At 46.1% G+C, this 24372-nt stretch overlaps 2 protein-coding genes across 3 annotated transcripts in view; both read right to left on the reverse strand.

Annotated features, from left to right (window-relative positions):
* Window positions 1-136: 136 nt before the first annotated feature.
* LOC149428939 (uncharacterized) lies at window positions 137-7900 on the reverse strand. The gene is made up of 2 exons (XM_089666914.1): window positions 7867-7900; window positions 137-7388 (listed from the first exon to the last, which is right to left on the reverse strand). Exons 1-2 carry the CDS (start codon window positions 7898-7900, stop codon window positions 6193-6195), a joined length of 1230 nt encoding a protein of 409 aa, XP_089523040.1. The 3' UTR covers window positions 137-6192.
* Window positions 7901-8982: 1082 nt separating this feature from the next.
* LOC149428940 (transcriptional enhancer factor TEF-1-like) overlaps window positions 8983-24372 on the reverse strand; it is a 114601-nt gene continuing 99211 nt past the window's right edge. Inside the window, exons 2-3 of one of the 2 annotated variants that reach the window (XM_089666915.1) lie at window positions 18594-18658; window positions 8983-9693 (exon numbers count right to left, since the gene is read on the reverse strand). In XM_089666915.1, the coding sequence (XP_089523041.1) occupies window positions 9559-9693; window positions 18594-18658 (200 nt within the window). In that variant the 3' untranslated portion in view covers window positions 8983-9558. Of the gene's footprint in view, window positions 9851-18593; window positions 18659-24372 lie in introns of both variants that reach the window. The other variant, XR_016310659.1, reaches the window with a different exon arrangement.

The raw sequence follows: 24372 nt of genomic DNA on the forward strand, positions 1-24372 counted from the left end.
CTGAAACATTTTCTTAATACCCTTTGTATAGACAAGAGCAATTTCCTCGGAACGATTGCACATAGAAATGAGAGCGGCAGAATTGAGATCACCAACAAAGAGAGGTAAAAAAAAAACTAATCTACATATTGCCAGAGGAATGTTCCAATGATTTACAGCCCTCAGCTTAGTAATATTCAAGGGCTGCGTTAGGTCCGGAGTCCTTACCGGAAACAGCCGCGTGGTAACGGACTGGCCGTTGGGGATGTGCGGTTAGGAGGTACATAGAGAAGCCCGGCCTTCACAATCAATTTAGGAAAGTGGAAAAATAAGTGCAGGTTTGCCCCCAGGAATATTGCCAATTAAAGTCTTGATGTTGATGTAGGTGACCCGGTCCCTGGACAGGCAGCTTCGACACCCTAGAGCACAGGTGTCAAACTCAAGGCCCGTGGGCCGAATCCGGACCTCCAGGCCATTTCATGTGGCCCTTGCGCCTCTCCTGCAGGTGCCCACCTTGTCTCCGCCCCCACCTTGTCTCGGCGGTCGGCAGCAGAGAGAATAGAATTCCTCTGCCAGATCCTGCACCTCTCAGTGCAGCTGCAGCACCCCCTCATCTCTGCTTTCCCTGGTCTCAGCATTCAGCAGACTCTGGTAACTGACTCCTGTGGTCCTTCTCCAGACCCTGCACTTTCTGCTGTCCAGCTCTGCCCCCAAAGGGGGCACAACACAGTGATGGTAGGGAGGATGTGGGATTCTTGATATCTGATGTGAGGGGGGAGGGGTGCTGTGGAAATCTAGTCTTACAGATACAACTGGCCCCCTCTGGTCCTCCTCCAGACCCTGCACTTTTGCTTTCCAGCACAGTGATGTTAGGGTGGATGTGGGATTCTTGACATCTGATGTAATGAGGGGGGGGGGGGGGGAGGGGGGGAGGTGCTGTGGACATCTAGTCTTACAGATACAACTGGCCCCCTCTGGTCCTCCTCCAGACCCTGCACTTTCTGCTTTGTAGCTCTGCCCCCAAAGGGGGTGCAGGGTGATGTTAGGGAGGATGTGACATCTGATGTAATGGGGGGGTGGGGGTGCTCTGGACATCTAGCCTTACAGATACAACCAGCCCTTTGAGGGCAACCATAATGCTGATACGGCCCGCGATGAAATGCAGTTTGACACCCCTGCCCTGGACAAGGCCGCAGGCCAAATCCAGACCTCCAGGCCATTTCATGTGGCCCTTGCACCTCTCCTGCAGGAACCCCCTTGTCTCCGCCCCCACCTTGTCTCAGCGGTCGGCAGCAGAGAGGAGAATAGAACTCCTCTGCCAGATCCTGCACCTCTCAGTGCAGCTGCAGCACCCCCTCATCTCTGCCCCCCCTGGTGTCAGCATTCAGCAGGCTCTGGTAACTTGACTACTCTCCTCCTCTGTTCCTCCTCCAGACCCTGCACTTTCTGCTTTCCAGCTCTCTCCCCAGAGGGGGTGCACAGTGATGTTAGGGAGGATGTGACATCTGATGTAATGGGGGGGGGGGGCTCTGGACATCTAGTCTTACAGATACAACCGGCCATTTGAGGGCAACCATAATGCTGATACGGCCCGCGGTGACATGGAGTTTGACACCCCTGCCCTAGAGGATCTCCACGGCCTCCTTGGCTTGTAGTGTAATGTGACAAAAATGGAAACTGAAGAGCCACACCAATGCCAAGAGGTCTTGATACAACTTAACCCCCGGTTCACACCTATGTGGCCGTGCGGGCCGCGGTTTACTCAGGCACAGGAGCCCATTCATTGGCCTGTGACACGCAGGGAAAGAAGTCCCTGCACTACTTTGGAAAACGCAGCCCGCACGGGAACCTCGGTTCCCAGTACGGTTGAGTTTCCCAGAGCGGGCGGCGTGCCATTAGAATTAATGGCACCCGCCCGTGGGTCCTCAACTTGGTGCGACTGCACGGATTTTCATGCGGATCCGCAGCGGCACCACCCGCATAGATGTGAACCGGGGGTGAATGGACTCCCGTGCCCACAGGGATGAAGTCCCTGCACTACTTCTGAAAACACAACCCGCATGGGAACCTCGGTTGTTGGGTTTTCCAGTGCGGGCCGGCGTGCCATTAGAACGGCACCCGCCCGCGGGTCCGCATTCCTCTGTGCGGGTGGTGCAGCCATGCGGATTTCCATGCGGATCCGCAGCGGCACCACCCTCATAGATGTGAACCAGGGGTGAATGGACTCCCGTTCCCCGTGACACGCATGGAAGAAGTCCCTGCACTTCTTCCGAAAATGCAGCCGATGTTCCCAGTACGGTTGCGTTTCCCAGTGTGGGTGGCGTGCCATTAGAACGGGTGCGCATTCCTCTGTGCGGGTGGATTTTCGTGCAGACCCGCACCCGCACAGACGTGAACCTAGCCTTACTCCGAGTCATGGGGACCACCCGAAAAGTATTCAACACGCTTCAGGGGTAAACTCCCCTTAGACCCCCCCCCCGTAATACATTTGATACTTTTGGATTGACTCCCTGATTTTTATTGGAATAAACATGTATCTGAACCTCTTCGCACCGGCGTGGTGCCTCAGTTCCCATTTTAAAAATCAGTCCATCGCAGAACGGGGGAGCTGCTCAAAGCTGTCAAGCGAGAGGGTTGTAAAAATCACCGAACGACCTCCCCCATCCTTGAGCAGAAAGCGCTAGATTTGACTTCTGTGTGCATTCTTCCCAATGATAAAAAAAGATTAAAAAAAATCTCTACTATCGCTAGCAGGACACGCTGCTAATTGTAGCTCTTCGGAATCTGGGGCACCAAATGTTTCAATGGCTAGCTTAGACATAATTAGGGCTTTGCAAGAAAAAAAAAAAAAAAAGGTATTTTAGCTTCTGTGTATATTCTTCCCAATGATAAAAAAAAATCTCTGCTATCGCTAGCAGGACACGCTGAGACTTGTAGCTCCTCAGAGTCTGGGGCACCAAATTTTCAATGGCTAGCTTAGACATAATTAGGGCTTCGCAAGGAAAAAAAAAGAAAAAAAAAAAGGTATTTCAGCTTCATTTCGACTTCTGTGTGTATTCTTACCAATGATAAAAAAAAATCTCTGCTATCGCTAGCAGGACACGCTGCGACTTGTAGCTCCTCAGAATCTGGGGCACCAAATGTTTCAATGGCTAGCTTAGACATAATTAGGGCTTCGCAAGAAAAAAGAAAAAAAAAAAAAAAAAAAAAAGGTATTTCAGCTTCATTTCGACTTCTGTGTGTATTCTTCCCAATGATAAAAGAAAATCTCTGCTATCGCTAGCAGGACACGCTGCGACTTGTAGCTCCTCAGAATCTGGGGCACCAAATTTTCAATGGCTAGCTTAGACATAATTAGGGCTTTGCAAGAAAAAAAGAAAAAAAAAAAAAAAGGTATTTCAGCTTCATAAAAGGACAGCTCTGCTCCATTGTTGCCGCATTAACGAGGCCGAATGAAGCAACAAAAGGTGACTATTTCAGCCCAGCGATGACTGGGCACCGGGAAGAATGCACATTCAGAGGTGTTCTGACTTGTTACCTAACGACTAGTAATTAATACATCTCGTTGTGTGCGTCCCCGATGCTCAAGACTTTCTTTCACTTCAAAAGGAATTTTTTTTTTTTCTTTTTCAAAAGCTTTCACCGCCGCTCATTGAACAAGAAAAAAAAAACAAAACAAAGAGTGAGCCGGACTATATTTAGCTTCATCTGACTGTCATCAAATCAACATTTCTGAGGCTTAGCTACGGAATATGGATCCAGGATGTTGCCGTGTGGCGGCCTATCCCTTCCCTATCTGAAAGATGAAAAAAAAAACAACAAAAAGCGAGAGAGATGAAAGGGTCACAAACAAGCCATTCCTTGCTGGTGCGGAAGGGGTTAAAACGCAGCTCTCCGTGGCCCCTGGATGGGGGTTTTTAGACTTGCAGCATGCTTCGGGAGACACGGACTAACCTGGGGTTGCAACTGTTACTTCTGAAAAAAAAAAAAAGGAGCTGCCACCCAACGCATGCCGAATTTTGGATGACAGCGGTGGGGTGCAAGACTCATTAGAAGAAGGCCGCGCGCTCGGTTACCAGCCGGGCTCGTCTGCACAAAGCCAGCCACCAAAGAGCAATGCCTGCCAGCCAGCATGCTGCCCAACGTACCACGGGCGTTCAGGAAAAAAAGAAAAAAAGGCCGCAACTCCTTCCCTGCCGAGCAGTCCTGCCAATGAAGGGGGTTAGTAAAGCTCGCCACAGACGTTAGACCGCACAGCTGGACGTGGGAGCGTGAGCTGACCGCCGAACAACTGATCACGGCATGCATGCTCCTGGTGCCCAAAGCGTGCATGTTCATGCAGTGGGAGGGACTCTGCACACGCCAATTCGGTGGCAGCTAGCATGGTGGACAACTGGGACTGGCAGAGAAAATACGGGCGACTGTGACCAAGGAATGGGCATTTGCTGCTACCCATTGACTCAACATTCGTCGGCCAATGTGTAGGGGACGTTTAGAAAGGACTGGGACCAAGCTGGAGGCTTGGGGAGCGATCCTATTGGCTGCTCTTTAGTTATAACTACTTATTGGTCGTTAAGAAACGACTCCAGGCATGGGAGAAACGAGAAGAGGAGTCATGATGGGACCTTTCCTGCCCCCGTCACGTACTCTCTGCTTCCCTGTCCCAGGGCTGTACAACTTGTCCTCATTTTGGGGGGGGGCTGCTTTTCATTTTTATTGTGACACAAGGAATGTCATACAACCCCCCCATCAAGTGCCTGGAACTGGAGGCTTTCCAAACAGTTGGAACATCTGAGATGTTTGCACCAACTTTCTACCTGTTCTCGATGGTCAACCTACATGCTAGATGCTGTCTAGGTGCCCCATTATTGGTGTCAGTGAAAGAAATGGTGCCCCATCATTGGTGTCAGTGGGAGGAATAGTGTCCCATTATTGGTATCAGTGGGAGGAATTGTGCCCCATCATTGGTGTCAGTGGGAGGAATAGTGCCCCATCATTAGTATCAGTGGGGGGAATAGTGCCCCATCATTGGTGTCAGTGGGAGGAATAGTGCCCCATCATTAGTATCAGTGGGGGGAATAGTGCCCCATCATTGGTGTCAGTGGGAGGAATAGTGCCCCATCATTGGTGTCAGGGGGAGGAATAGTGTCCCATCATTAGTATCAGTGGGAGGAATAGTGCCCCATCATTGGTGTCAGTGGGAGGAATAGTGCCCCATCATTGGTATCAGTGGGAGGATGTGGTGCCCCATCATTAGTGGTGGTGGGAGGATTGGTGCCCCATCATTGGTGGTGGTGGGAGGAATAGTGCCCCATCATTGGTGTCGGTGGCAGGAATAGTGCTCCATCATTGGTGTCAGTGGGAGGAATAGTGCTCCATCATTGGTGTCGGTGGGAGGAATAGTGCCCCATCATTGGTGTCGGTGGGAGGAATAGTGCCCCATCATTGGTATCAGTGGGAGGAATAGTGCTCCATCATTGGTATCAGTGGGAGGAATAGTGCCCCATCATTGGTGTCAGTGAGAGGAATATTGCCCCATCATTGGTATCAGTGGGAGGAATAGTGCCCCATCATTGGTATCAGTGGGAGGCATAGTGCCCCATCATTGGTGTCAGTGGGAGGAATAGTGCCCCATCATTGGTGTCAGTGGGAGGAATAGTGCCCCATCATTGGTGTCAGTGGGAGGAATAGTGCCCCATCATTGGTGTCAGTGGGAGGAATAGTGCCCCATCATTGGTGTCAGTGGGAGGAATAGTGCCCCATCATTGGTATCAGTGGGAGGAATAGTGCCCCATCATTGGTGTCAGTGGGAGGAATAGTGCTCCATCATTGGTGTCGGTGGGAGGAATAGTGCCCCATCATTGGTGTCAGTGGGAAGAATAGTGCCCCATCATTGGTGTCAGTGGGAGGAATAGTGCCCCATCATTAGCGGTAGTGGGAGGAATAGTGCCCCGTCATTGGTATCAATGGGAGGAATAGTGCCCCATCATTGGTATCAGTGGGAGGAATAGTGCCCCATCATTGGTGTCAGTGGGAGGAATAGTGCCCCATCATTGGTGTCAGTGGGAGGAATAGTGCCCCATCATTGGTATTAGTGGGAGGAATAGTGCCCCATCATTGGTGTCAGTGGGAGGAATAGTGCCCCATCATTGGTGTCAGTGGGAGGAATAGTGCCCCATCATTGGTGTCAGTAATAGGCCCCCTTTGTTGGTATCAGTGCAAGGAATGGCACCCTATTGTTGGTAATAAAGAGGAATGGTGCCCCATCATTAGTGCTGGTGGGAGGAGTGGTGCCCCAAGAGTTGAATAAGGGCAATCAAAGGGCCACCTCCATCCTGTGGGCCACAGTTTGGAGACCACTGTGCTAAAACCCCCAAAATATAATGCTCTAATCTTCCAAAAGGCTGGCGTGGTTGGGGACGGGGGTTGGGAGGCTGGCGTGGTTGGCAATGGGGGTTGGGAGGCTGGCGTGGCTGGGGACAGGGGTTGGGAGGCTGGCGTGGTTGGCGATGGGGGTTGGGAGGCTGGCGTGGTTGGCGATGGGGGTTGGGAGGCTGGCGTGGTTGGGGACAGGGGTTGGGAGGCTGGCGTGGTTGGGAGGCTGCCTTGGTTGGCTTTGGGGGTTGGGAGGCTGGCGTGGCTGAGGGTTGGGAGGCTGGCGTGGTTGGGGACGGGGGTTGGGAGGCTGGCGTGGCTGGGGACAGGGGTTGGGAGGCTGCCTTGGTTGGCTATGGGGGTTGGGAGGCTGGCGTGGCTGAGGGTTGGGAGGCTGGCGTGGCTGAGGGTTGGGAGGCTGGCATGGTTGGGAACGGGGGTTGGGAGGCTGGCGTGGCTGAGGGTTGGGAGGCTGGCGTGGCTGAGGGTTGGGAGGCTGGCGTGGCTGAGGGTTGGGAGGCTGGCGTGGCTGAGGGTTGGGAGGCTGGCGTGGCTGAGGGTTGGGAGGCTGGCGTGGTTGGGGACGGGGGTTGGGAGGCTGGCGTGGCTGGGGACAGGGGTTGGGAGGCTGCCTTGGTTGGCTATGGGGGTTGGGAGGCTGGCGTGGCTGAGGGTTGGGAGGCTGGCGTGGCTGAGGGTTGGGAGGCTGGCATGGTTGGGAACGGGGGTTGGGAGGCTGGCGTGGCTGAGGGTTGGGAGGCTGGCGTGGCTGAGGGTTGGGAGGCTGGCGTGGCTGAGGGTTGGGAGGCTGGCGTGGCTGAGGGTTGGGAGGCTGGCGTGGCTGAGGGTTGGGAGGCTGGCGTGGTTGGGGACGGGGGTTGGGAGGCTGGCGTGGCTGAGGGTTGGGAGGCTGGCGTGGCTGAGGGTTGGGAGGCTGGCGTGGTTGAGGACGGGGGTTGGGTAGCGAGTGCCTTCTTCCACTCTACGCTTCTTCCTTCTGGAAGTAAATTTAGACTTGAACCCCCCGTGCCGTCCTATTTATGTACGAATGTATTCCAACCATAGATTGTTTGTAAATCCAACTCTTTCGTGGCTCCTCGGTGGACCCAACAACCAATCAGTAGTCGGATGTTAGAGGAAGGTCGTGCGTTTGCACAATATCAAGTCAAACGTCGGTTGAGCGGGTCATATATACGAGTTTACGGTTACTGAACAAACACGTATCCTATGGAGGGGGAGGGGGGGGGTCTATAGGTCTGCCGGGAGTTTCTCTTTAATCAGGACTATCAATGGAAGAACGATGTTCAATTAACTTCGGAAAAATTTAAAAATTAAAAAAACGGGGGCTAACAGTCAGGAAAGCTGAAGGGCGTCCAGATTGCAATGCAGAATTTTTCTTTTTTTTTATTTCATTTTTTTGTTGTTTTATTTAATTTTTTTGTTTCTTTTGTTTTATTTAATTTATTTTTTTGGTTTTATTTAATTTTTTGGAGGCAAAAAATGGGGACACACGGTCAAGAAAGCCAAAGGGCGTCCAGATTGCCATGTAGAAATTTTTTTTTATTTAATTTTTTTGCTTGTTTTTTTTTTTTTATTTTTATTTTTTTTGGTTTTAATTAATTTTTTTTGGTTCCATTTATTTTTTTGGGGGTTTTTGTAATTTTTTGAGGCAAAAAATGGGGACACACTGTCAAGAAAGCTGAAGGGCATCCAGATTGCAATGCAGAATTTTTTTTTTTTTCAATTTAATTTTTTTTTGTTATATTTAATTTTTTTGTTTTTTTTTTCTTTTGTTTTATTTTAAAAAACTTTTTTGGTGTTATTTAATTTTTTTTAAATTAAATTTATCTGTTTCATTTAATTTTTTTTTATTACTTTTTTTTAATTTAATTTTTTTTTTCTTTTATTTAATTTTTCTTTTTTGTTTTCATTTTTTTTCTTATTTAATTTTTTTTTATTTATTTATTTTTAATTACTTTTTTTGTTGTTTTTGTTATTTTTTTTTTTTGCTTTATTTAATTTGTTTTTTTTTCTTTTGTTTTATTTAAATTTTTTTTGTTTTCATTTGTTTTTTTGTCTTATTTAATTTTTTTTTATTTTTATTTAAATTTTTTTTTGTTTTCATTTTTTTTATTTCATTTTTTTCATTTGTTTAATTTTTTTTTGTTGCTTTATTTAATTTTGTTTTTTTTTTCTTTTGTTTTATTTAAATTTTTGTTTTGTTTTTTTTTGTCTTATTTATTTTTTTTGTTCTTTTAATTTATTTATTAAATTTTTTTGTTTAATTTTTTTTGTTGCTTTATTAAATTTTTTTTTTCTTTTGTTTTATTTAAATTTTTTTGTTTTAACTTTTTTATCTTTTTTTTTTAATTAAATTTTTTTTTGCCGCTTTAATTTTTTTTTTTCTTTTGTTTTATTTAAAATTTTTTGTTTTAATTTTTTTAATTTTTTTTATTTAATTTTTTTGTTGCTTCATTTAATTTTTTTTTCTTTTGTTTTATTTAAATTTTTTTGTTTTAATTTTTTTTATCTTTTTTTTTATTTAATTTTTTTTTGTTGCTTTCATTTTTTTCTTTTGTTTTATTAAAAATGTTTTGTTTTCATTTTTTTCTTATTTAATTTTTTTTATTTTTTTTATTTTTTTGTTGCTTTATTTAATTTTTTTTTCTTTTGTTTTATTTACAATTTTTTGTCTTCATTTTTTTATTTAATTTTTTTTCACTTAATTTTTTTTGTTTTATTAAATTTTTTTATTTTTTTTGTTGCTTTAAATTTTTTTTCTTTTGTTTTATTTACATTTTTTTGTCTTTTTTTTTTTTTTTTACAAAGAAGCAACTGGTGCCGCATGTAATATAGAAAGGCATGCCCCCCCCTTCTCCCGGTAACGCCTCCTAAGGCAAGGTCCGCTTTCATGTCCGCCGGTAATAATCGCCCCTGTAAGGGACAGAACACCTCGGTGGAGAGGAGACTCGCTCATTGATTGGCTATTAATTGTCATTGTCTCTGTGTGAGGCTCGGAGACCCTCAGTGTGCGGCTCAGTGTGAGGCTCGGAGACCTCGGCGAATGTTGCCGGGCCGACCCGCTTTGATTCGCAGCGACTGATGCAGAGAGAATAGTAGAGAAGGTATTAAGAAACGTAAACAGCTCTGACATGCAAAGGAAAAAAAAAAAAACTAGGTTACGAGGATCGTAGCACGGAGCATTCACCGGTCACCATGGGAAACAGGAAGTGAGATGCGTAGCAACCACAAGCCCAGAAGCAGAGAAGCGCATACCTTCAGCTTGGAATGAAAATCACGAGATTTCCTTCTGGCAAGAACCTGAATGTGACTAGACACCTGCAGGGTGGGGGGAGGGAGGAAAACAAAGGAAAAAAAAAGCCTGTAACCATGGAGATGAAAAGCCCTTACAAACTGGGCAAGCCAGACGTACCTTAATGGCCGCTTGGATTTCTCGAACTTTCTTTCTTGCTAAGACCTGTATGTGACTAGACACCTACGGGGTTCAGATTTAAAATAATAAATAAAAAATAATTAAAAAAAAAAAAAAAAAAAAGGAATTAAAAAAAAAATAAAAAAATGTATATTTAGTATGGTGCGCTCGATTTTGGGATAGCCCCTGGGGGCGGGGCGACCGGGGCGCTAATTGTTTATATCGCTGCAAGGGTAGGCTTGCAAGCATTAAAAAAAAAAAAAATTAAAAAAAAAAACAAATTTGCACTAATGGGGATTATAATACTCTCAGTTGAATGAGTTTTAGACCTAAACGTAAAAAAAAAATAAATAAATAAATAAAATAACGGAATCACAAAAATAAATTAAAATGAAATAAAAAAAAGAATGAAATAAAAAAAAAACTCCAAAATAACATTTAAAAAAAATGATGAAATTAAAAAAATAAATAAAAAAATAATGAAATAACAGATAAGTAAAAAATAAAAAAAAATGAAATAAAAAAATATAAAAATAATTAAATTAAAAAAATAAAATAAAAATGAAATATATATCTATACATATATATAATATATATATATAGATATAATAGATATTTATATAGATATATGGATATAATCTATAGATAGATATATAATATATATTTATATAGATATAATATATATTTATATAGATATAATATATATATATATATATATAGATATAATATATATATATATATATATAGATATAATATATATATAAAAAAATAAATAAAAAGAATGATGAAATAAAAAAAACCCCAAAAAATTATTTAAAAAATGATGAAATTAAAAAAATAAACAAATAAAATAATGGAATAACAAAAATAAATTAAAATTGAAAAAAAAAAAAGAATGAAATAAAAAGAATGATGAAATAAAAAGAAATAAAAAAACCCAAAATAACAAAAAATGATGAAATTTAAGAAATAAAAAAACCCAAAATAACATTTAAAAAGATGAAATAAAAAAAATGAAATAAAAAATAACGAAATAACAAAAATAAATAAAAATGACAAAAAGAATGAGGAAAGAAAAAAAGAAAAAAAATAACCCCCTAAAATAATGAAATAAAAAAACAAAAATAAATTAAAATGAAATTTAAAGAAAATAATGAAATACAAAGAATGATGAAATGAACAAATGAAATAAAAAAAGAACCCCCCCAAAATAATTTAAAAAATAATTAAATAATAACAAAAAAATGAAATAAAAAAAGAATGAAATAAAAAGAATGATGAAATGAACAAATGAAACAAAAAAAATTAAAAACAATTATGAAATAAAAAAAAATGAAAAAAATGAAATAAAAAGAATGATGAAAGAAAAAATGAACCCCCACCCAAAAAAAAAATCATTTAAAAATGATGAAATAAATAAAATTCAATTAAAAAATGAAATTAAAAAAAATATTTTTTAAATGAACTTTAAAAAATATAATAAAATAAAATCTGGCAGCGAATACAAAAAAAACCTTGGTACAGAATAAAATATATATATGCTTTTTATTTTAATAATGCAGACAGACCTTGCAAGGTTCGCTCATCTTGCAGACCCCTATGTGCAAAATCACATTTTATACAGGAAAATTAAAAAAAAAAATTAAAAGACAACTAAACATCACCAAGCCCTCTTCCATGACCCTGGGAAGGCCGAGGATCCAAATCTCATTAGAAAACATTCATGCGCAGTGCTTGTATGTCTTCTTGTGATAGTTAGGATAACCAGCATTTCCAGGACCCCGGGAGAAGGCCAAGCGATGTCACAAACAGATTTTAAAAGAAAAAAATAATTTTTTAATTTAATTGCACTTTTTTAAATTACTTTCATTCTTCAAGATAACTGGACCTTCCAGTGTGATGCAAGGTTGGCTTTACATTTTATAAAATCTGATTGCACTTTTTGTTTTTTTTTACTCCGGTTTCTGTCTACAAGATAAGTGGACCTTACACCCTGACGCAACGTCTGCTTTAAATTTTTTATTGCCCAAAAAATATCCCTCTTTATACGATTTAAACACACGAAAGGCCAGCTACTCAATTTCCTTCCAGTTTGAAATGGGGCCGAAAAAAAAAAAAAAAAATTTTTTTATTTAAACCTCTGAGTTTTGTAAAGCTGTCACAATGTAATGTCAGCACCACAGTTTATATTCTATTATGCAATTCTGTAGAAAAGTCAAAACAAACATATAACAAAATGCAGTTAGAAAAGTCTGTAAACCCAATAAAAAAATATATATATAAATATTATAATTTGCACATTTAACATTTAAAAAAAAAAAAAATAAACATGAAAAAAAAAATGTTAAGCTCTCTGTAAAGGAACCTCAAACTTTTGATTTTCATTATAGGGAAATACATTTCTGATCGTCAAAACAGCTAAAAAGGTATAAAATAAAAATGAAGTAAAAAAATAAACTAGGAAGGCGAATGAAAGACAACGGTGCCCAGAGGATCTCTTCCATGGGGGGGGGGGGGGGGTATGGAGCAATATTCCTGGTAGACCTGTGCGGTTGGGTTTTTTTTTTTTTTTTCTTTTTTTTTTCCAGAAGGATTTGAACTTGGCCCCAGTAAATCTTCGGCGGTTAAATCAAGGCATTGTCTGGGGCCACAGGCTGCTCTTTCACTCTCGGCTAATTGATGGAGAAAGGCGCTCGGGACGGGGACTTGGCGTTTACTGCTGACTCATCAGTCGCTTTCTTGCGGACTGTAACATTTTAGGCATGCCAATGTGAGGGGCTATTGTTCCCGAGCGACATGCCCCTGTAAACACAAGACAAGTCAGGAGGGGGGGGGGGGGAGCTGCTGGCAGGTAAACCCAAAATTTATAGAGATGCTACAATACAAACCACTGGGGGCGGGGGGCGCAGGGGGGGGGGATGTGTCAGCTATCCAGGGCTCCAGGCTGAAATCCTATTTATGTATATACATTCTACCAGGGGCGGACTGACAACTCATGGGGCCCCCGGGCAATAGGGGATCATGGGGCCCCAGGGGCGGACTGACAACTCATGGGGCCCCCGGGCAATAGGGGATCATGGGGCCCCAGGGGTGGACTGACAACTCATGGGGCCCCCGGGCAATAGGGGATCATGGGGCCCCAGGGGCGGACTGACAACTCATGGGGCCCCCGGGCAATAGGGGATCATGGGGCCCCAGGGGCGGACTGACAACACATGGGGCCCCCGGGCAATAGGGGATCATGTGGCCCCTGTGTCCTTGCCCAAACTCAAAAAAGCCTATGAAAAAGGTACCAGGGGCATCTCATGGGGCCCCCTACTGACCCCGGGCCCTCCAAATGGTCAGTCCGCCCCTGCATTCTACTGACTTCCTCACCTACAAAGTTAATGGAAGTAAAAAATAAATATATATATAAATGTACGCCAATATTAGGGGAAAAAAATGCATCAGCTATCCGATGTTCCAGATTGAAATCCTATATATACAGTGGGGCAAAAAAGTATTTAGTCACCACCAATTGTACAAGTTCTCCCACTTACAGAGATGAGAGAGGCCTGTAATTGGCATCATAGGGAGACCTCAACTATGAGAGACAAAATGAGAAAACAAATCCAGACAATCACATTGGCTGATCTGGAAAGAATTTATTTGCAAATTATGGTGGAAAATAAGTATTTGGTGAATATGAAAAGTTCATGTCAATACTTTGTTATATATCCTTTGTTGGCAATGACAGAGGTCAGACGTTTCCTGGAAGTCTTCACAAGGTTGGCACACACTGTTGCTGGTATGTTGGCCCATCCTCCATGCAGATCTCCTCTAGAGCAGTGATGTTTTGGAGCTGTCGCTGGGCAACACGGACTTTCAACTCCCTCCAAAGGTTTTCTATGGGGTTGAGATCTGGAGACTGGCTAGGCCACTCCAGGACCTTGAAATGCTTCTTACGAAGCCACTCCTTCGTTGCCCGGGCGGTATGTTTGGGATCATTGTCATGTTGGAAGACCCAGCCACGTTTCATCTTCAATGCCCTTGCTGATGAAAGGAGGTTTGCACTCAAAATCTCACGATACAGGGCCCCATTCATTCTGTCCTGTACATGGATCAGTCGTCCTGGTCCCTTTGTGGAGAAACAGCCCCAAAGCATGATGTTGCCACCTCCATGCTTCACAGTAGGTATGGTGTTCTTTGGATGCAACTCAGCATTCTCTCTCCTCCAAACACGACGAGTTGTGTTTCTACCAAACAGTTCTATTTTGGTTCCATCTGACCATATGACATTCTCCCAATCCTCTTCTGGATCATCCAAATGCTCTCTAGCAAACTTCAGACGGGCCTGGACATGTACTGGCTTCAGCAGGGGGACACGTCTGGCACTGCAAGATCTGAGTCCCTGGCGGCGTAGTGTGTTACTGATGGTAGCCTTTGTTACATTGGTCCCAGCTCTCTGCAGGTCATTCACTAGGTCCCCCCGTGTGGTCCTGGGATTTTTGCTCACCGTTCTTGTGATCATTTTGACCCCATGGAGTGAGATCTTGCGTGGAGCCCCAGACCGAGGGAGATTATCAGTGGTCTTGTATGTCTTCCATTTTCTAATTATTGCTCCCACAGTTGATTTGTTCACACCAAGCTGCTTGCCTATTGCAGATTCAGTCTTCCCAGCCTGGTGCAGGTCTACAATTTTGTTTATGGTGTCCTTCGACAGCTCTTTGGTCTTCACCATAGTGGAGTTTGGAGTGTGACTGTTTGAGGTTGTGGACAGGTGTCTTTTATACTGATAACAAGTTCAAACAGGTGCCATTGATACAGGTAATGAGTGCAGGACAGAGGAGCCTCTTAAAGAAGAAGGTACAGGTCTGTGAGAGCCAGAAATCTTGCTTGTTTGTAGGCGACCAAATACTTATTTTCCACCATAATTTGCAAATAAATTCTTTCCAGATCAGCCAATGTGATTGTCTGGATTTGTTTTCTCATTTTGTCTCTCATAGTTGAGGTCTCCCTATGATGCCAATTACAGGCCTCTCTCATCTTTGTAAGTGGGAGAACTTGTACAATTGGTGGGGACTAAATACTTTTTTGCCCCACTGTATATATATTTGACTTCCTGTCACTGAGAAAAGTTACAGGAAAATAAAAAAGATATATATATATATATATGTATGCCAATATGGGGGGGGGGGGGAATGCATCAGCTACCCGATGTTCCAGATTGAAATCATATATATAAAATAGGACTTCGTTACAGGAAAATGTAAAAAAAAATTATACATATAAAAATGTACGCCAATACGTGCACTTAAAATTTGTGCAATTGTGCAAGTAAAAAAAAACAAAAAAAAAACAGCATAGCACTTGTGGTCAGTAGGAGGAAGAATAGTGCCCCATCATTGGTGTCAGTGGAAGGAATAGTGCCTCATCATTGGTGTCAGTGGGAGGAATGGTGCCTCATCATTGGTGTCAGTGGGAGGAATGGTGCCCCATCATTGGTGTCAGTGGGAGGAATAGTGCCCCATCATTGGTGTCAGTGGGAGGAACAGTGCCCCATCATTGGTGTCAGTGGGAGGAATAGTGCCTCATCATTGGTGTCAGTGGGAGGAATAGTGCCCCATCATTGGTGTCAGTGGGAGGAATAGTGCCCCATCATTGGTGTCAGTGGGAGGAATAGTGCCCCATCATTGGTGTCAGTGGGAGGAATAGTGCCTCATCATTGGTGTCAGTGGGAGGAATGGTGCCCCGTCATTGGTGTCAGTGGGAGGAATAGTGCCCCGTCATTGGTGTCAGTGGGAGGAATAGTGCCCCGTCATTGGTGTCAGTGGGAGGAATAGTGCCCCGTCATTGGTGTCAGTGGGAGGAATAGTGCCCCATCATTGGTATCAGTGGGAGGAACAGTGCACCATCATTGGTGTCAGTGGCAGGAACAGTGCCCCATCATTGGTATCAGTGGGAGGAATAGTGCCCCATCATTGGTGTCAGTGGGAGGAATGGTGCCCCATCATTGGTGTCAGTGGGAGGAGTAGTGCCCCATCATTGATGTCAGTGGGAGGAATAGTGCCCCATCATTGGTATCAGTGGGAGGAATAGTGCCTCATCATTGGTATCAGTGGGAGGAATAGTGCCTCATCGTCGGTGTCATTACAGGGAATAGTGTCATGTCATTGGTGTCATTAGGAGGAATTGGTATTGCGATTAGTGGGAGGAATAGGATTTCATCATTGGTGTCAGTGTAAGGAATGGTGCCTCATTGCTGGTGTCACTAGGAGAAATAGTGAGTTGTATCTGTGGGAGAAATAGTGACTCAAGGGCCTCATACTGAGAATGTAAGCAAAAGATTGCAACTGGGCCAGCACTGCAGTGAGGAGACTACCGATCCATAACAATGGGAAGAAGTGGGTGGAGCTGGGAACCCCAGTGCATTGTGGAGACTACTGATCCATAACAATGGGAAGTAGTGGGTGGAGCTGGGAACCCCAGTGCAGTGTGGAGACTACCCATCCATAACAATGGGAAGAAGTGGGTGGAGCTGGGAACCCCAGTGCAGTGTGGAGACTACTGATCCATAACAATGGGAAGTAGTGGGTGGAGCTGGGAACCCCAGTGCAGTGTGCTACTGCAGTCTCCCTAGAATGATGCAAACATTCAATGTGTCAATCAACCAGTCAGCCTCCACCTGAAATGTGCTTTGTGGGTATGATATTTATTGTGACGATTATCTGGAAAGCCTTTTGATCTCTAAAAATGTGCAAAACTTTGCTGTAACCCTCTGGTGCCCATCCTGTGACCCTGTGGCCCCGATTGTGCAGCCCCCCGGGGACCCTGCAGCCAGGGGTCTGTACTTCCTTTAGTACTTTTAGTTGATTTCTTTCACAATAAATGACTTTGTTCTGCGTTGTCGTCTTCTATCCTTTATCACTTATGGGGGGTTTTCCCTCTGATCTCTTATAATGGATTTTGCTGAGAGAAATCTGAAATGTGAACCATTTATAATAGCCGTAGGGAGCATTGATCTGTGAAGGGGGTTGTGACACCAGTGATCTCTAGCAGCCTCATGTAACCTTTCCTCAGTCTCTGCCCATAGTCCCTGACCATCTCTTGCAGAGTGCCCACAGACCCTGACCATCTCTTGCAGAGCGCCCATAGTCCCTGACCATCTCTTGCAGAGCTCCCAGAGACCTTGACCATCTCTTGCAGAGTGCCCATAGTCCCTGACCATCTCTTGCAGAGCGCCCATAGTCCCTGACCATCTCTTGCAGAGCGCCCATAGTCCCTGACCATCTCTTGCAGAGTGCCCATAGTCCCTGACCATCTCTTGCAGAGCGCCCATAGTCCCTGACCATCTCTTGCAGAGTGCCCATAGTCCCTGACCATCTCTTGCAGAGTGCCCATAGTCCCTGACCATCTCTTGCAGAGTGCCCATAGTCCCTGACCATCTCTTGCAGAGCACCCATAGTCCCTAGCCATCTCTTGAAAAGCACCCATAGTCCCTGACCATCTCTTGCAGAGTGCCCACAGACCCTGACCATCTCTTGCAGAGTGCCTAGAATCTCTGACCATCTTTTGCAGCATGCCCATAGTCCCTGACCATCTCTTGCAGAGCTCCCACAGTCCCTGACCATCTCTTGCAGAGTGCCTAAAGTCTCTGACCATCTCTTGCAGAGCGCCCATAGTCCCTGACCATCTCTTGCAGAGCGCCCATAGTCCCTGGCCATCTCTTGCAGAGCGCCCATAGTCCCTGACCATCTCTTGCAGAGCGCCCATAGTCCCTGACCATCTCTTGCAGAGCGCCCATAGTCCCTGACCATCTCTTGCAGAGCGCCCATAGTCCCTGGCCATCTCTTGCAGAGCGCCCATAGTCCCTGGCCATCTCTTGCAGAGCACCCATAGACCCTGACCATCTCTTGCAGAGCGCCCATAGTCCTTGGCCATCTCTTGCAGAGCGCCCACAGACCCTGACCATCTCTTGCAGAGCGCCCATAGACCCTGACCATCTCTTGCAGAGCGCCCATAGACCCTGACCATCTCTTGCAGCATGCCCATAGATCCTGACCATCTCTTGCAGCATGCCCATAGATCCTGACCATCTCTTGCAGCATGCCCATAGCCTAACTTGTAGTGTAGCTATAATTTGTAACCTTCTCCCGTTGCAGGTCTGCAGCCTATGCCAGCTCTCTGATGCCTTCCCCTCACCAAATATTATGTGCAGCCCCTTTAGCAATGCCAGGAAGTTGCACTTGTAAATAAGTGGATTACCATTGTTAAAATCGGTTTCCACTCTACTATCGATATTTGGGTCACCAATGGAGAGATTTTCCATGACTTCCAGTCCTGTCCTGAAATGGGGCAGGAAGTGGGATAATAAATTCCCAACATGCACCCAAAACACTGATATATTTTTTTTAATCCCACCCCATTCTCTCCATAGATGGAAGAGTTCTGGATGGAGTTGGGTTTTCGAATATAAAGCTATCCTCCCGAGAAGGGGCTGGAACATGGTGAGCACAGGGATGGAATCGGGGACATGTATGTTCCCACAGAGCGAACGTGACCATGATGCGGCATAAGAGCGCACGAGTTATCCAACATAACAGCACCGCGTTCACTACCACAGAAATTCTAACGGGCTTTTAAAGGCACACATTATATTATCAGAACGAGACAAATGGTGTAGTAAATTGGGGCAATTTTGGGAGCTTTTACGCAGCACCAGATTAGGGATCCACGCTGTCCTCTAATAACCCCGCAATCAGGGAATGATTAAAGTACAATTAACATATCGATGACATCAAACGACTAAGATAATCCAATGTATTACCTGTTTTCTGGTCCGCGTTTTGCCTGTCCGTAACTTGATGTATCTGGCTATTAATTCGTTCCTACCTGAAATAAAAGAACGAATGGGGTCAGTTTACTGGAAGACTCCATCTAAGCTACAATGTGTACACAGATGAAGAACTGAAATGACAAAATGAAAACTCGCCAGTAACGAAACATTGACCAGCTTCCAGTGCGGTTGGCCTTCAACTGAACTTGATTTTGTTCTATATGAATATAGATTTGATAAGTGGCTGGTTCTGTGAATAGGCAGTACATGTATGAAATTACAATTGTTACACTACAGATGTTGTAGGCTCCCCTGACCTGACCCTGGACTTGCCCAAGGCCCTGCCCTGTCTAGACATCCCTGACCCTGCCGTGTCACCCTTGACCTTGTCCTGTCACCAAAGGCCCCAACATCCCCAACCCTGCCCTGTCACCCTTGACCTTGTCCTGTCTTGGCACCAAAGGCCCCAACATCCCTGACCCTGCCCTGTCACCCTTGACCTTGTCCTGTCTTGGCACCAAAGGCCCCAACATCCCTAACCCTGCCCTGTCACCCTTGACCTTGTCCTGTCACCAAAGGCCCCAACATCCCCAACCCTGCCCTGTCACCCTTGAGCTTGCCCTGTCTTAGCACCAAAACCCATGTCCCGACATCCCCAACCCTGCCCTGTGCCAACATCAACACCCCTGTACTTGCCCCATTCCAGAAGCCAAGGCCCTGCTCAGTCTAGACATTCCTGGTCCTGCCCTGTCCTAGCACCCTTGATCTTGCCCTGTCTTAGCACCAAAGCCCATGTCCCGACATCCCCAACCCTGTCCTGTGCCGACATCGACACCCCTGGACTTGCCCAATTTGGCGCGCAAGGCCCTGCCCTGTTCCGTCCTGGCACCCTTGATCTTGCCAAATCTTACTACCCAAGGCCATGCCCAACACCCCCGGCCCTGCCCTGTGCCAACATCGACGCCCCTGGACTTGCCCCTTTCTGGTGCCCAAGGCCCTGCCCTGTCTATACATCCCCAGCCCTGCCTGGTTACGCTTGATCTTGCCCTGTCTTCACACCCACAGTCATGCCCTGACATCTTCAGCCCTGCCCTGTGCCAACATGGACACCCCTGGACTTGCCTGTTCTGGATCCCAAAGTCCTGCCCTGTTCCAGCACCATTAACCATGCCCTGCCTTGGTGCCCAAAGCCATGACCCGACACCCCTGGCCCTGCCCAATCCCGACTCTGACACACCTGGCGCTGCCTGTTCTGACACTGACAGCCCTGGGCCCTGCCCTGTCCCAACAGAGACACCCCAGGACCTGCCCTGTCCCAACCTGGACACCTGCCCTATCCTGTCCTGACTCTCCCAGCCCTGCCCCGTCGCAACACGGACACCCCCGGCCCTGCCCTGTCATGACAAAGATACCCCGGGCCCTGCCCTGTCCCGACAAAGACACCCAAGGCCCTGCCCTGTCCCGACACAGACATCCCAGGCCCTGCCCTGTCCCGACACCCCGGGCCCTGCCCTGTCCCGACACAGACATCTCAGGCCCTGCCCTGTCCCGACACAGACATCCCAGGCCCTGCCCTGTCCCGACACCCCGGGCCCTACCCTGACCCGACTAAGACACCCCAGGCCCTGCCCTTTTTTAAACACAGCCCCCCCCGCCCTGCCCTGTCCCAACACAGACACCCCAGGCCCTGCGCTCTCCCAACACAGACACCCCTCGCCCTGCCCTGTCCCAACACAGACACCCCTCGCCCTGCCCTGTCCCAACACAGACACCCCTCGCCCTGCCCTGTCCCAACAAAGAAACCCCAGACTATGCCCTGTCTTGTCCCTCCTTCCGACACCCCCAGCCCTGCCCAGTCCCGACACTCCTGGCCCGGCCCCGTCCCGACACTCCTGGCCCTGCCCAGTCCCGACACTCCTGGCCCTGCCCAGTCCCGACACTCCTGGCCCTGCCCAGTCCCGACACTCCTGGCCCTGCCCAGTCCCGACACTCCTGGCCCTGCCCAGTCCCGACACTCCTGGCCCTGCCCAGTCCCGACACTCCTGGCCCTGCCCAGTCCCGACACTCCTGGCCCTGCCCAGTCCCGACACTCCTGGCCCTGCCCAGTCCCGACACTCCTGGCCCTGCCCAGTCCCGACACTCCTGGCCCTGCCCAGTCCCGACACTCCTGGCCCTGCCCAGTCCCGACACTCCTGGCCCTGCCCAGTCCCGACACTCCTGGCCCTGCCCAGTCCCGACACTCCTGGCCCTGCCCAGTCCCGACACTCCTGGTCCTGCCCAGTCCCTGCCTATTTTAAATTCTACTGCAATCCTGTGTAATCGGATGAAATGTAGTTGGAATCCTGACAAACTCTAGTCACCTCAGATTCTGCATATTCAGGGAAACGGCGGTGTAGACACAACACGCTCTGCTATCAAGGTAAATATCAAGGGATCTGTCTAACAATGAACTGAACCTCCTGGGCTTTCTGTACAAACAACCTCAGATCTGAATGCAGAACAAAAAAAACGTCATACATACCAGCTAGTACACAACACGGTCCTGCCATGAGATCTATCAATTCATCTAAGATTGTGTCTGAGCGTTCCTGCCTGCCTCTGGAGCTACGACAAGACGGCGATGCCATACACAGCCTTGTGCTTTATAGATATATCCCGAATTACTTTCACAATAAACCGAATAATACCTTCATGATACAACTGCTGATGCCACAGGAGGTTTGCAAGCAAATTTCCAGAATAATGTCCTACTGACGTCATCAGGGCTGGAGGAGGAGATCGGTAAAGAAGCGGACTGATACTTAGGGAGAGGCTCCACCCTTTCCTACTTTATTTACATGCCCATGTCTTTGACCATCTCGTGTAGCATGCCCATAATCTCTGACCATCTCTGGTAGCATGTTCATAGTCTCTGACCATCTCTGGTAGCATGTTCATAGTCGCAGATCATGTCTTGTAGCATGCCCACAATCTCTGACCATCTCTTGCAGTATGCCCATAGTCTTTGACTATCTATTTTATCATACACATAGTTTGCGACCATCTCCTGTAGCATGCCCATAGTCTCAGGCCATCTCCTGTAGCATGCCCATAGTCTCAGGCCATCTCCTGTAGCATGCCCATAGTCTCAGGCCATCTCCTGTAGCATGCCCATAGTCTCAGGCCATCTCCTGTAGCATGCCCATAGTATCTAAAGGTCTTCTGTAGCATGCCCATAGTCTCAGATCATCTCTTGTAGCATTCCCATAATCTCAGACCATCCCTTGTTGCATGCCCATAGTCTCAGACCATCTCCTGGGTCAAGCCCATAGGCTCTGAGCATCTCCTGTAGCATGCCCACAGTCTCTGACCATCTCTTGCAGTATGCCTATAGTCTCTATTTTATCATACACATAGTTTGTGACCATTTCCTGTAGCATGCCCATAGTATCTAAATATCTCCAGTAGCATGCCCATAGTCTCAGACCATCTCTTGTAGCATGCCCATAGTCTCAGACCATCCCTTGTACCATGCCCATAGTCTCAGACCATCCCTTGTACCATGCCCATAGTCTCAGACCATCCCTTGTAACATGCCCATAGTCTCAGATCATCTCTTTTAACTTGCCCATAGGCTCTCAACATCTCCTGTAGCACGCCCACAGTCTCTGACCATCTCTTGCAGTATGCCCATAGTCTCTGACTATCCATTTTATCATACACATAGTCTATGCCCATCTTCTGTAGTATGCCTATAGTCTCTGACTATCTCTTGTAGTGTTCCCATAGTATCAGAGACTATAGGCATGCTACAGGAGATGGTTAGACGCTATGGGAACACTACAAGAGATAGTCAGAGACTATAGGCATGCTGCAGGAGATGGTTAGAGGCTATGGGAACACTACAAGAGATAGTCAGAGACTATAGGCATGCTACAGAAGATGGTCAGACTATCTCTTGTAGTGTTCCCATAGCCTCTGACCATCTCCTGTAGCATGCCTATAGTCTCTGACTATCTCTTGTAGTGTTCCCATAGTCTCTAACCATCTCCTGTAGCATGCCTATAGTCTCTGACTATCTCTTGTAGTGTTCCCATAGCCTCTGACCATCTCCTGCAGCATGCCTATAGTCTCTGACTATCTCTTGTAGTGTTCCCGTAGTCTCTAACCATCTCCTGTAGCATGCCTATAGTCTCTGACTGTCTCTTGTAGTGTTCCCATAGTCTCTAACCATCTCCTGTAGCATGCCTATAGTCTCTGACTATCTCTTGTAGTGTTCCCATAGCCTCTGACCATCTCCTGTAGCATGCCTATAGTCTCTGACTATCTCTTGTAGCGTTCCCATAGCCTCTGACCATCTCCTGCAGCATGCCTATAGTCTCTGACTATCTCTTGTAGTGTTCCCATAGCCTCTGACCATCTCCTGTAGCATGCCTATAGTCTCTGACTATCTCTTGTAGTGTTCCCATAGCCTCTGACCATCTCCTGTAGCATGCCTATAGTCTCTGACTATCTCTTGTAGTGTTCCCATAGCCTCTGACCATCTCCTGTAGCATGCCTATAGTCTCTGACTATCTCTTGTAGTGCTCCAATAGTCTCTAACCATCTCCTGTTGCTTTATATTACCTGAATATTATTGCGCGGCCCTTTGGCAATGTCAGGGGTTGCACTTTTAACCAAGTGGATCACCATTGCACTAACTTTATTCCAGTCTACTGCTATTTTGGTCACCAATCGACAGATTTTCCCCGACGACCTCTCCTACTGAAAGGGGCTGGGAAGTAGGGGGAATACATTTCCAACATGCATTAAAACACTGATAAAAAAAAAAAAATCATTACAGAGATTCTAACCCCTCACCACTCTATCCATAGCTGAAAAAAAAAAAAGTTATGGCTGGAGTTGGGTTGTATTGTGAAGCCGTCCCCCTTAGGTGGTGGAGAATGTGACAATGCCCTATGAAGACCATGGCCTGAGGAGGTGTTTTATAGTTCAACTCCACTTAAAAGTAAAGCACTAAAAAAAACTTGAAACTCCCGCTAAAGTAAACCACAAACACCCCCCACCCCATTCATGTTCCATTCACTTTCAATCTGCTTAGTAAGAAAATCCTTTGTGCACACAAGAGTCCTGCAAGTCAACGAGGAATAAATCGGTTTAAAAGGCAACAAGTCAGGTCCTCTTCATTCAAACAATATAATAAAAAAAAAATAAAAAAATTTGGCTTGTAAAAAATATTCGGGGCAGGTGCTGGGGTAAAGCGCGCACTCACGATGCGGCTGGGGGCTGGGCGCCCTGCGTTTTGTGGAGACAAGCTTGCTGCATAGGATGGGGTGGGGGGGGTCATATGACGTGGGCCAATAAACAGCATCTGGGGACATTCAATTACAGGCCCTCACCCAGCATGCCTGCACTGTAATCTCTACCAGATGAGGCTCAGGCCTCACTATTTTCAATAATTCACACACTGTGTACACATAAACTGACAATAAGGGCATTCATGCGGCCGCCTGATTCGCAGATCAAAGCTCCCAAATGGGCGGCTGTAGGCATGCTTCTGCTGAATAATTCATTCTTTTCACAAGCCTGGAGAAAAAAAAAAATAAAAAATGCTCAGCAGGACTTGGCTGATCGGGTCCCTTTCCTGTGCAGTGCGCTCGGTTCAAAATCTGAAAAGGGGAAGTGGCCTTCTAGGGCCGTACAAGGAGCAAGACAACCAGAAATTCAAAGAGGAGCAAGGTCCAAAAAAAATGAAATAAAAAATAAAAGAAAAAAAATGCTCATCAGGACT

The sequence above is a fragment of the Staurois parvus genome, unplaced genomic scaffold, assembly GCF_062004578.1.
Source record: "Staurois parvus isolate SC_StPar_1 unplaced genomic scaffold, SC_StPar_1.0 ptg002907l, whole genome shotgun sequence".
Taxonomy (NCBI): Eukaryota; Metazoa; Chordata; class Amphibia; order Anura; family Ranidae; genus Staurois; species Staurois parvus.